This window comes from Pleurodeles waltl, chromosome 5, assembly GCF_031143425.1.
Source record: "Pleurodeles waltl isolate 20211129_DDA chromosome 5, aPleWal1.hap1.20221129, whole genome shotgun sequence".
In the NCBI taxonomy this organism is placed as follows: domain Eukaryota; kingdom Metazoa; phylum Chordata; class Amphibia; order Caudata; family Salamandridae; genus Pleurodeles; species Pleurodeles waltl.
Window position 1 is genome coordinate 1,819,977,918 of NC_090444.1, and position 13,519 is coordinate 1,819,991,436.

The following is a 13,519-nucleotide window of genomic DNA, read 5'->3' on the forward strand; positions in this document are numbered from 1 at the left end:
TAAATATATTTCTTCTAGTTACGCCTCACCTGAGAAGGCGTAATTTTTTGGAGCATTTCTTGGTCTACCAGTTCTGGTAAATCTGGGAATGCATAAAAAACTATGGTAGTTGCCTTCTCAGCTCAGAGTAAGGCAACGCTGTGCTATGCGCTGCGTTGCCTTATTGCAAATTTATGGAGCCACTCAGGGCCATGCAAAGTGGCCTTGTCTGGCTTCTTACATCACATGTAAGGTTTGCGTCTCTCTAGCAGCACCATATTGCGTGGTGCAAGAACGACGCAAACCGGGTCATAAATAGGCCCATTGATGTTTGGAGGTAGATTTCTCTGATGGGGTTTTTTGAGCCACATGTTTGGTTTTCCATTTTGGAACCGCAATAAGAACTGAAAGTAAGTAGCGGACGTCAAAGCCCCCATCCCCCTCCTTGCTTCAATACTACCATGAACCATGGCTTCTAGAGCACAGTACCTCAGTCTTACTACAATCACACCCGGGAAAACCATTAACCTTTCACTGGGACCTCTCAGGAGTATATGTGGAACTTCTAATACTCACTAATATTACAATGTTTGATGTAATTGAACTCTCACCGATTACCCTCTCTCCCACACACTGCTGACTTTCTGACGCGGTGTTAGATGATATTCTGCCCAGCACTGTTTGCCGACTAAATAAATTCATTATTGTTAATAATAAATAAAAAAATTTAAAAAATCACTGTTTAAAAATTCATTTATTCTAGAAAACATAACACAAATTGACATCTGTTTTGAATAAAGGAAAACACCTTAGCTGCTCACAGAGTAAAGATAGTAGGGCTAAAAATTAAAAAAATAAAGTATCCTGCATTTGGGATTGGCAAAGTAGCACAGCACCACTTGGGGTGTGGGGTGTCGAGGCCAGGGCACACTGATGACTTGTTGGTAATGCAACATGGCTTGTGCACCCCTGAGGAACAGCAGATCAGCAAACCATGGCCTTCTCCAGTGAAGCACTGGCTAGCAGCTGCTGCAGTAGCTCGCTGCAGGCCCCCTGTGGAAATGCGAGCTGCACTACGAGAACGTGGGCATCATTACACGCGTCTGGTGTAACGCTGTGCCCTTGGCTCCTGGAGCTCGGCGTAACTGGTGGCAGAGCACACCACGGGACCACCTTCTTTGGGATATGTCCATAGGCCACTATAGCTCTATCTGCAGGCTGCTTCTCTCCTTCACTTTCATATTTAGATTTTAGCATGCTATGCACAATGACAGGAGTACACCTGACTCCCTGGCGAGAAGGAAGAGGGAATGTCAACACAGAAGAAAGCAAGAAACATTAGTGTGCAAGGACTCTAGTTGGTTTCAGTCTTCGTGAAAAATGCTAAGTGGAAGGTTTCAGAATCATTTTTCTTTCACCCTAAATATTCTAAATGCAAAATCCATTTTTTATCCTCCTTAGGAAATTGAAGTCAAGAAACACTTTCGACACCACCAACACAGTCCCATCTGTAACACAGTACACCATCCCCATTGCGCGTCGGAGCCTCAATATTCTGCAAAGTATTAACTATGGCATAAGCAGTACACCTGAAATGGTTTCTGCTACATCTTATCACACTCGTGTCTTCTAGTGAGCCACCTGGCCATACCTTTGTTACTCTTCCTGAGGGCAACAACCGAACATGACAGCTCCCTCAAGGCACTTCTCATTATCTTGGTTATGGAGCCCCTTTCGAGTTCCACAATAGTCTCAGAGGACAGTACACGTTCTTGGTATCTCGTGCCACATTTGTTAGGCACAATCTAGAACATTTTCCAAAGACACGGGTGTCTAACAGGGCCACAGCTAGCAGAGGCACCCACAATGGTCACAACAGTGCTGGTTCCCTCCACTCCCTCTTGGTGGGCCTGGTGCTCGTGAAGCAGCGCCCGTCCCTCACCTTGCCAATGGATGCATCACAACCCTGCACATTCTGAATGCCTCAAATGACAACAAATAAAACATCAGGGCAGGCGTATCAAAGCAGGAGCCCTTCCTTCTTGCACTGAGCACAACACCACGGGCATGCAGTGCTGAAAAAACACTCCAGGAGGATTCAAATAATGTAGGTTGCTCAAAGATGACCACCCATCTTCCTTGATCTTCAACAAAGTCCCTTGATAGCAACTCGGATGTTCCTTCTTCTTCCACCAGTAAAATCTGGCTCCGCCACACAGGATGCGCATGTCCACCAAGGAGACCTAGCAGATTTCTCCTAGCATTTGGCACAGAGATTCCTCAACGTAGGCTATTGGCTCCAACCAGGAGAAGGTGAAGAACAGCTGTCTTCTAACAAGTCACCACTAATAGCTTGTTGCCAAGCTGAAAAAGGCTCATCGCGCAGAGTGCAATGTGTAGTGTTTGAACCATCTTTGGGTTAAAAAAGCTTTCATCACCAGCAACAGGAAAAGCACTGGAGGACAGGGGAGGCGGGCAGAATACACACATTGTAGGCCCTACTCAAAAGATAGGGTTAGAGATGCACTTTTGCATTTTATATTTTGTTACCACTCACAGGATCTTCCAACGAGACTCCTTTGGACTGCTGTATGTCACCTGTTGATCTTTCAGACAGTTAAAAAACTTTCATGATGCCATTGAAATCTCTCACCATTGGGAGAAGAGACTAGAACACCTGCTGGACAACGCCAAAGAGCATGGATCCCATCAAGACGTGTCAAGCCTTAGGAAAGAAAGCAAAAATCACATGGTCCACCAAGAGTAGACTACAGCGAGGAGGAGCAGGATGGCCACTGAAAGCATCATGTTCTTGCGGTTCTCATGACGAAGCGCTTTCAACTCTTTCTCTGAAAAACAAATGGAAACAAGAGAGTAGTTCAGGTTCCAGTGGTAGACTTCAGAATACAAAGTGTTTCCAACATGAGCACCCACATTAACCAAACCAGGAGCCGAGTGTAATGCTGCTATCAAAGGCGGCTAGCTGCGCACACATCGCAGACTGGCACAGGGTGGCGCTATCACAGCGTCAGATCATTGTGTCCAGGGGGACGGAGACCAGATCCAACAAAATACAGCAACATCAATTATAACTTCCAAAGCTTTCTGTGTATATCACAGCTTTGTGTGTGTGTGTGTGTGTGTGTGTGTGAAGGGGGGGGGCTTCCGTTTCTACCAGCCAGTGTCAGTCTCGGTTTTCTCCACTAGGCTCTTGCAGCTTGAATCCATCAGTCCTGGACAGCAATGAACCGCCACCTCCAAGCGCCTTAAAGTAAGCCTTTAGCCCAAAGTGTTTGTTCTTTTGCTGACATGCTCTATTCTGGATAAGAATTGAGCTATTGCGCACCAGTTGTGCTTCACACAAAGCCCCTTTCTTTTTTCCTTCAACCTTGGCTTTGGGTTGCCAAATTTCGGTGAATGATTTCTAGCTACGACGGGCCTAGTTCACAAAGGTAAACTTGCACTTTTGTTCAAGTTTACTTTTTTTCAGCATTCACACAACTGTGATTTCATAGTAACTTTACAACTGTGGAGAAACCGCAGTCGAGCGGAGTCCTCCGCACTAAAAAGATGGGACAGGCCTGTCTTTTTATGTGCAGAGTTCTCCGCCCTGACTGAGGAATCCCTGCAGTTGCATTGTTACTACTAAATCGCAGTCTTGTGAATACTTACAAAGAGTAAACTTACACAAACGTGTGACTTTAACGTTGTGAATCCGGCCCCAATAGGCTGCATCTCCGACATCGCACCACAAGGCACAAAGTAAAGCAATATTAGAACAATATTCACACATGACCTTCCACGATATTTCCTGATGAGTCCATTCATTTATATTAAGAAGAATATTTAAAATAAAAAGTATTGCCATATGTAGCATAAAGACACAAAAATGCAGAAACGGAGTCCGAGAAGGAAGGAGGCTGACAGGTATAGAGAGTTAGATAAATCATTTTTCTTATCAGTAGCAGTGGCTGAACCCAGATAACCTAAGTCATATTTCATCCTCAGTTTAAATGTGTACGTCATCCAGGTTTGCCTAATAGAAACTCAATTAGACGGAGAGTACATTACTAGGCTAGAGTTTAAACATAAAAGCCCACTGGTCCTTCCTTGCCTCTGGAAACAGCAATGGTTAACAAAGATTTCCCTGCACTGCACGTGAAAGCTAAAGTGCGGTTTTCATTTCTAGCTCGAGAGGACAGCACAATGTTGTTACAGAAGTCCAGAATGGAAAATTGACCCAAGATTACCCCGCTTGTAGTTTAGAGTTTAAAAATGTAATTAAATATGTGTTTTTATTTGTTCGCTTTCTCCAATTCTTCTCCGCTTTTCTATTTTGACTTTTCACCCCCCCTACAGTATCCTTGAATTTTCCGTCCCCTCTCGGTTGCTTTGAAACGTTCAGGGTGCTTTCATGGATCAGGACGTCATGAAAGGTTGAGCGGTCACTGTTTTACCAGGTAGTAAACGGATTCATCCAACCCATAGTTAAGTGACCAATTTTTAGTCAGCATCCTAACAAACAAAGGATTCAAAATACTCTTTCCCTTCAGCACATCTACCCCCCCCCCCTTGTGTATTGGGGGCAAAACGCATTTTATTAAGTGTACTTTTGTATGTAAAAAAAAAAAAAATAGGCCCAAACTGAAGTTAGACGTACGAAACAAGCTGAATTACCAGGGTTTTCTATTACCTGTGTTGTGTTTTTTTTATGGATTTCAATGCAATTTTTTCCCTGATGTTTAAAATCCCATGTGTATACACTCACTGCCAAAAAAACCAAATCCCTTACCGTAGTTTGAGACTCTCGACTCAAGGGAATTTTTTTCTTTCTCCAAATTTTTCCTGAAAAAATAAGAAGAAAATGTTTTGTTAAGTCCTGGTACTTCCATGAAATTATGCTACTCAGGCCTGCAGAAGGTAGAGTCCACGGTTACAGTTCAGGCGTCTGTACATTCATTTGTTCGTGTTGTACTAACACAAACCATGGCTTCAGAACACCCCAAAACATTTCATTAAAACACGTTTGGAATTACAAGTTTTAATGTTGTGCGGAACTAAAAGAAACCCACAGAGGGAGCTTTGATAATCTGCCTCTTTTCAAGGTCATAAAGTGTGTCAATAGTTTAATTTCTGCTAGTTTAAAGGCCACAGTTTTGGGGATTTTGAGTTATGCCCGTTACACAGAATTCCGGAAATTAAACCATTATGCAACTTCACGCGATTACGCACCATTTCACACTAAAATATAGTACGAAATTACGATTTGTATTTCATGCATAATTTCTCGTAATTTTGCCGAAAGTTCATGTAATTACGGACAAACAATTTACACAAATGTAGTAACTACTAGTATTTACTAGAGAACTCAACGGAGCAGAAGCAAAATGAGCATAACAGGCATGAAGGGCCCAACAAAGGCATCAGAGCTCGGGATGAGACCCTCCGCAACTGCCTATCCCAGCCTCCAGCTTCTTAGCAATTCTGAATGTGCACCTTGGAGCGGTTTGCCCTCTCATCCCCTGTTTACAGCATTCTTTCTTCAGAACATGTCAGCCGAAGAGGGAATGCCATGGGTGGCTGCTGTTTCTACCTCCTCCCAGCCACAGCCAATAGTATTCAATTCTATTTATTTTTTTATGCTTTGGAACACAATTGAGATGCACATAATAATAAAAAAAACGTTAAGACCATACAATTATCACTATTAGAGTTTACCCAAGTAAAAAGATTAAACACATTTAAAAATAAAATAAAAATCTCTAAAGAGCTCAACATTGATTTTTACGAATAAACTATTACAAAATACAGTAATTAAAGTGTGAGGAACAAAAAACTGCAAATGTGCATAATGACTCAGTTAAAATAGATATTTGTTTCTTCTAAAGTGCTAGTACAGTTTAAGGACATTCCATTCCATATTAACATTAAAAAGTAAAGTGCAAATGGGCAGATACAATATTAGGAAGACAGATTGCTGGACTGAGACAAAAACTACTAGTAGGTGATCACGTTTCATACCCAGAACCTCATAAAAGGCAATATAACAAAGTGCTTCAAAGCAGACACCACATATATTAGATGGTGAAATATGAGCGAAAACCATCGGATACCTTGATGGTCTACATAAAAAAACACATGGTTAAAGTTATGGAAAAGCATATAGATGCTTTGCCAGACCACCTGTAGCCCATAAGTGTAATAAAGTGCGTTATTATGAAGGATCCACACAATTGTATTGTTTCATACAGTGTCCTTGACCCAGTTTCCAAGGAAAACAATGAGCCTACTTTACAGTGCATGTAGTTAGAATAAATGTAAAAAAAAAACAAAAAAAAAACACTACATTTTTAAATAAAAAATTCTGAAACAAAATAAATTCATTGGGGGGGGGGTCATATAAGGCTCGGAAAAACTCAGGTGCAGACAGCAAGGAAAGCTGGGGACAAATAGGCTTTAACCATTTACCTCAAAGTGAGACAAGGGATGGGCAGACAAATAAACAATGGTTTAAATCAAGAGTTTCGGCAAGACAAAAATTACATTCTTTAGCTGTGCCATGCCATTTCCAATAGTAGTATAGCGTCTCCCTGAGTCCACCACTAGGGTGTCTTCCCCAACAGAGAGAAACCTTTGACCTGAGGTTGGGCTCAAGATTCACCCTAGCCCATCCCAGGCTTGTGTCCAGATGAGCTCCTAACCAATCACAGGGTTCCACACTTCTCCGCTTTTGGTGGGATTTGTTTCTCACTTCCTCGTTGGCTGTGAGCACCAGAGTGCTTCAGTGCTGCCTGCGATTACTGTAATAGAATGCCTACTTGTCCATCTGATGAAACAGACAGAACTTCTTGTTCCCCACAGGCATTAACATCTCAGACATCAGGCGACATATGTGTCCTACTCCTGGAGGAGGCAGGGTTGTTTCTACATAAAGTTTATTATTGGTAGTACATGACATATAGATACATATATATTAGGACAGCCACTGAATTTCACAAAAGGGTTGCATCTCGCAGTACCTTCCCTCCTCAGACAGCTCATCTTTCCGCAACTTCATGTCTACATTCTCCAGGTTCTGTTTACAAGCAGTCAGCTTCTCCTCCAGGCTGTCAATCTGGAACACATAATAGAAGTAGAATTAAATGAAAACTTCTATTACCAGTGAAACAACTAGGAAAAGCTAATGCAAAAGCCAACAGTACCATCTCTGTGCTAGAATCATACTATCCAGGGCATTGTGAAGCCAGGCAACTGGTGCGCCTCAGGGGAGTACAGGAAAGGAGGAAGGGAGAAACGATATAGGAAAGGAACTTCTGGTAGCAGGGAAAGAGCGCTAGTGTGATCTCAGCAGAGGTAGGAGCAGGACATGCACTTCCACAGAGTGCTAAAAAGCAGAGAAATGTAGTATATAAAAAAAGTACTCCCACTGTGTCAGCAATGGAAGTATACATCTAACTCCATCAAAAGCAAGATCAAAGGAGAAATGCTCCAACTGGAAAATAACACCAGGTCCACACTCCAGATGTTATACAATTCTTTCAAATTGGCAATACTTTTAAATATCTGTAGACTTAAGCATTGCAGTTCTGATACTGTTTTAAAAAATAATGCAATCAAATGCATGATGCCAAACATACTATTCTGGTCAGACAGGCCTTATTAACATGTCAAAGTAGCCACCTTGTGATTATTAGAAGTTGGGGTTTTGAAGAGTATTTGGAGTTCCTTCCCTTTTGACACATACTCCCAGCTTGGATAGAAATGGCAAACCATGTTAGTGATGCCCCATTACAGAGCGGTTTACTGATGGTCATTCTTTTAGCCCCCCCGCCAGTTTGAAGACCCCTGCACTAGAAAGAAAAGCCATCTAACAAAGAACAGGGGCGGTGACAGTCAAGAAAACCATCCAATCATGAGCAACAGGGTGACTTACAGACCTTTCCGTAGTACTGAATAGAGGGCTATCTTAGACCATCAACTGAAGCAGTGTGTAGCAAGACTGCAAAGCATTCCAAATATCATCCAGGTGAACATTTACCACCTAATTTGCCCCACCAAGATGTCACTGTTTGTGTAAATCATTGCTTAATTTGTGAACGAAAGAAAGAGTGCCTGTGCCCCAAGCTCTGCTCAGAAGCCAGGGGTCTGTGCAATTAACCACTGGTGCACTGCATACCACGGTCTGTAGTCTTTAATCCACCGCCAAACACCCCCTGCATTTTTTTTAAATCACACTGGCAGGTGCCTGCTTTCTGTTTCTAATGTTTTGCTGTCTTTTTCTTCATTTGACTTTCCAATATGTTTGGTTTTCCTTCTCTTGTACTTGGTAAATATCTTATATGGGAAAAATAAATGCCAGTCCCCAAAAACAAGTGCTGGTCCCCCCCCACAGTATCATGGCAACCACCGGCTCAAATTAAGCTCTGGTGTAAATGCTCCACTGTTCAAATTTGAGAACGAATGCAGGGTTTTGTCCATGTCAAAAATAAAAGTCTGTGTACTGTGCCAGCTGCACAAGGCTGATGGCCCTTCCATGCTGCGTGCATGGAGATCATAGCTGCCAAGCTCCAGTGCTAGGCTATTTTCTTTGAATTCTGGGACTTGTAGTCCTGATTTATAATGGAATAAAGAAGAATACAAGTCCCAGAATTCAAAGAACACTTCTAGGCTGGGGAAGTGAATCACGCATGGAAGTGGGAAGCAGTGCTGGGGGTCACCAGGGATCGTTTGCCTCGGAAAGGGGGTCTTCTGCAGGCGGGGAAGCGGCCGAGACAGCGGGGCGACCGCAGGCTCGGTTTCAATTTTATAAAACAGATTACAGGGCGCCGGCTGCAGACCCTGAAGTGAGCCACGCTGCTGGCCAAAGCATATCAATGTGCCCCGGCCCCTCACCTCCCGGGCCACGCTCTGCTGCCCCTTCCTGTCCCTCGCCATCTCCCCGGCGCTCCCGGGCTCGGTCCCCTCCGCACCTCCAGGCTCCGGAGCAACACGTGTGCGGAAGACATGCCTGCTCCGCTCTCATTGGTCGCTGCGAGTTCTTCTCCGACGTTCTCGTTCCTCATTGGACGATTCCTCGCCGCAGCCATGTTTGTTCGGAGCGTCACCACGACTTGGCCGCCACGTTTGTTGCGGTTGTATCCACGGGCACGCGTATCGCTCCAGCGACCATGTGTGCTTGATGTCAACTCCTGCACGCGCATACTGACTTCAACAACCGGCCACTGAGTGGCGCTGTTGATCCACTGCACAGATGCGTGTTTGGATTATATTGAGCACTTGAACAACGAGCAGATGGTACCTCCACGGGCATTTTAATATTAAAGCGCGGCAGAGGCAGCATTAGCAGCCAGAGCCTGGCAGGAAATCGGTAAAAGCAAAGTATCATTCCTTTAACATATCGACGTTCAGAGACACGCTTAAAAGGAGGAATTCAAAATTACTTGCAGCCGCCTCAACATCCTGTGATTCTGGGCACGGGGTCGGACTGGGACAAAAAAAGAGGCCCGGGACCAAAACAAAAGTGTCCGTCATTAGTGAATTAGATAGGTAATAACAGTGCTTAATTTGTAAATAAAAAATGCCGGTGCCCAAAGCCTTGCTCTTAAACACGCCGCTGCTGCAATTAAATGTGTGAGTACAGACTACTGAGGCAGCGTAATCCTGAAGCCACCTCGGGCCTCTTCATACCATTTACAGCCACTCCCTGCCCCTTCAGCTCACTCTTGCAGCTTTCTGCTTTCTACCTTTGTGATGCTTTTTCGTTTTTCTCTTCCTCCGTCTCTCCCATATGTGTCTTTTGCTCGCAGCAAATGCTTCAGGCAGAAGAGTAAGCGCCGGTCCTCAAAAATAAGTGATGGTGCTCAGCACCTGAAACAAGAGGCACAAATTAAGCACTGGGTAATAAGTGGCCCATGTTTGCAAATGCAGTAGTTTTTACCTCAAAGACACTCTGTAAATGTTTTTTGCTATTTATGAAAGACTGCATGGATTTGAGATTGGTACAGGAAATGCTTGTTTTAATATCAGGGAAATTAACAGTAAAAACTGCCCCACCAGATAATAAAATCGGCCCCACACACGGTCAGACCAATCCATTGGTCACTGCCTTGTTGTCCTATATGCCAGTCTGACCAGATCTGGGCAAATCACTTAGGGGGTCATTCTGACTCCCGCCGGCCGCGGTAACCGCAGGGCCGGCGGGAGCCGCCAGAATACCGCTGCGTGGTCAGAAGACCGCCGCGGTTATTCTGAGTTTCCCGCTGGGCGGGCGGGCGACTGCCAGAAGGCCGCCCGCCCAGCGGGAAACCCCCTTCCACGAGGATGCCGGCTCCGAATGGAGCCGGCGGAGTGGAAAGGGTGCGACGGGTGCAGTGGCACCCGTCGTGATTTTCAGTGTCTGCAAAGCAGACACTGAAAATCTTTGTGGGGCCCTGTTAGGGGGCCCCTGCAGTGCCCATGCCATTGGCATGGGCACTGCAGGGGCCCCCAGGGGCCCCACGACACCCCTTACCGCCATCCTGTTCCTGGCGGCCAAAACCGCCAGGAACAGGATGGCGGTAAGGGGGTCGGAATCCCCATGGCGGCGCAGCAAGCTGCGCCGCCGTGGAGGATTCCCCAGGGCAGCGGGAAACCGGCGGTACACCGCCGGTTTCCCGTTTCTGACCGCGGCTGTACCGCCGCGGTCAGAATGCCCAGGGATGCACCGCCAGCCTGTTGGCGGTGCATCCGCGGTCCCCGGCCCTGGCGGATTTTACCGCCAGGGTCGGAATGACCCCCTTAATCTCCCTGAAAAAATGACATGTCTCTGTGTGTAATGTAACTAGTGCTCATGTAAAGCGCTCCAATACCTTCAGGTTGACTTCACGCTATATAAAACTGCAAAAAAAAGCCCATGTGGCTTTGATTGTAGGGTTCTTGGTAAGCATCATGATAGACAGGTAATTACTGAACAGAAGTCAAACTATATTCATAACTATATTTACGACCCAGCAACAGGCTGATCCTCTATCAGAGCAGGCACTCATGGGCGAGTGAGCCTACAAACACCCACTTTACTCCTTGTCTTCGCAAGTCTGAGCCCAGCAAGGTGGAGACAACATCCAGGTGAACACAATTTTATTACTTTGAGTAACACACTTTCTGCGGGCTACTTGGTCTAATTGCAGTTTCTTCATCTTTTGAATGAATCACTTGCCAGGTTGGCTAATGAATGTTTATTAGGAGTAGCTACTAGGCAGGTGACTCCACTGGACTTCATGGCGACCTCGCTCTGACTCTGCAAGTGATGGTGTGGATCCTACTATAGGTGCCACCCCAGCACAATTAAATCAAGTTTCTTTTGAGTTCTTCCGTGCCCTCAGACGAGGATCATCCGTAAAAAAATGGAAGAGACAATGCACAAGATCTAACTTAGAACCTTGGAGACCACCCCAGAGAATGGAGAGGAGGGAGGGCAGTGAGGAATCTTCAGTTAGAGTATGCATCAGAAAGAGAGTCACTTTTGAATTGATACCATGAGATGCAACCCTTTCTAGTGTGTTTATCTAAACTCTTATAGCACCAAACAAGTCACAAAGAGGCACCTTTGTAGCATTTAACCCAGAGAATGAGGGGAGTCAAAAGAGTTAGGAGCAAAGAAAAGCGGGCAGTCATATATTTCTGTGTGTTAAACTTTTAAAGGAATTATTACTTTCCATTGGCAATACCAGCCTAACTTTTAAAAACATTGACTGTATATAAAGAGAATAACAGAAGAGGTAGCTTAACTGCAAATGAATTATAGCAATTTTGTTAAGAATGGCACCTGCTTTACAGCGCTGCGAAATGTCAGAAAATGTATTACCAAGCGCTATATAAAAAAAAGAGTTATTAAGAGACTGCCCCAACATGCACCAGACAAAGAACCCTAGGGGAGAGGATGTGGCGTAAGGTCCAGAGCTGCCGACTTTGGAGCTGGGCACACGGTTGGAGTCTTGGCGCTGGCTCAACATCCTGTGATTCTGGGCAAATCACTTAATCTCCTTTGCTACCAAAAATGAATGTGTTCTTGTGTAATGTAATCGGTGCTCATGTAAAGCGCTGTAATACCTCTGTATCGAGTTCTTACTAACTGAACTCTATTTGAAGAGGCCCAATTTACATCCAAGGTCTAGACATTTTTTGCTGTCAGGCTTGAGGCCGTGAAGTGCTTGGTTCTGGAGTCACATCTCCTTTTCCACCATTTTGGAGACAACACCTTTCACCATCTTCTTGCCTAGAACTAATCTATGTGCTTGGCTGGTGACCCTCCGGAGGTTATTAGGAGCACGTGATATCACCTAGTGTTAAGCTCTACTCAAGTCAGTTGGTTAATGCACCCGCTGCAGAGGTCTTGACAGAAGGAGAATGTCACATATTACAATCCTGACATAGCTTTTTCACCTCTCCATCTCTCAAGGTCGCTGCAAATGAATTAGAGTGATTTTATTAAGAATGCCACCTGCTTTGCAGCGCTATGAAATGGCACAACCTGTATTACCAAGTGCTATATAAAAAAAGGAGTTATTACCAGACTACCCCAGCAGGCATCAGACAAAGAACCCTAGGGGAGAGGATGTGGCGTGAGGGCCAGAGCTGCCAACTTTGGAGCTGGGGAACACGGTTCGAGTGTCAGCGCCGGCTCAACATCCTGTGAGTCTGGGCAAATCATGTATTCTCCCCTTGCTACCAAAAATGAATGTGTTCTTGTGTAATGTAGCTGGTGCTCATGAAAAGTGCTGTAATATCTTTGTATTGAGTTTGCACTACATAAAACTGCAAAATAAATAAATAAAGTGCTCCAACACCTTTGTGTCGAGTTCGCAGTACATAAAACTTCAAAAACACTAAGGTGTCTTGTCGATCGTGCAATAATCCATGTAACAGCGTCAGTCTCCAAGGCAGTAACAAAACTGCCTCAAGGCGGGACAAACAAAAGCATTTACCAACAACATAAGGGGATTTTTGAAAGACAGGCCCAGGAACGGATCAAAGTGATGGGCATGAGATCTGCGTGGTTAAAGCCCACAGAATAGATTACAGCATGTCGAGAAGAGCAGTACTTGTGCGCTGCTATGCTCAACCTAAAAAGGAAGTGCAAGTTCGCCGTACCAATTTATTCAGGAAAAATTGGTAAACCGAGATTAATGTGGCTCATTAACACAGGGTGCAGGAGTAATTTCAATGAGAACTGCACTCTTGATTGCCACTAATCTTAGAGAATTGGGCATCGGCTCAAAGAATTGGTCCGTGAAGAACATAAGGACCAAAATCAGGTCTTATTGGAGCAATTTGTGGGGTTCGGAGGAAACATATTTGAGATGCCTCATAAGAAGTATTGCAATTGGTGACTTCAGTAATAAAGGTTGATCAGGGAATCTTAAAAAATTGAGAGTGTTGAAAAATAACCTTTAACGGGGGCCCAATACATCACTCTCCATTGCATAATAATGTTGACAGAGCTCATTCTGTGTGGTTGCGAAAATATACAACTATAGCACACTCCATGGGGCGGAGATACCAT

At 44.6% G+C, this 13,519-nt stretch overlaps 1 protein-coding gene across 1 annotated transcript; it reads right to left on the reverse strand.

The window, feature by feature from the left end:
• Positions 1 to 714: 714 nt before the first annotated feature.
• CCDC167 (coiled-coil domain containing 167) lies at positions 715 to 9,003 on the reverse strand. Its single transcript, XM_069236321.1, has 4 exons — positions 8,872 to 9,003; positions 6,999 to 7,093; positions 4,772 to 4,824; positions 715 to 2,828 (listed from the first exon to the last, which is right to left on the reverse strand). Exons 1-4 carry the CDS (start codon positions 8,911 to 8,913, stop codon positions 2,725 to 2,727), a joined length of 294 nt encoding a protein of 97 aa, XP_069092422.1. The 5' UTR covers positions 8,914 to 9,003; the 3' UTR covers positions 715 to 2,724.
• Between the last annotated feature and the right edge of the window lie 4,516 nt (positions 9,004 to 13,519).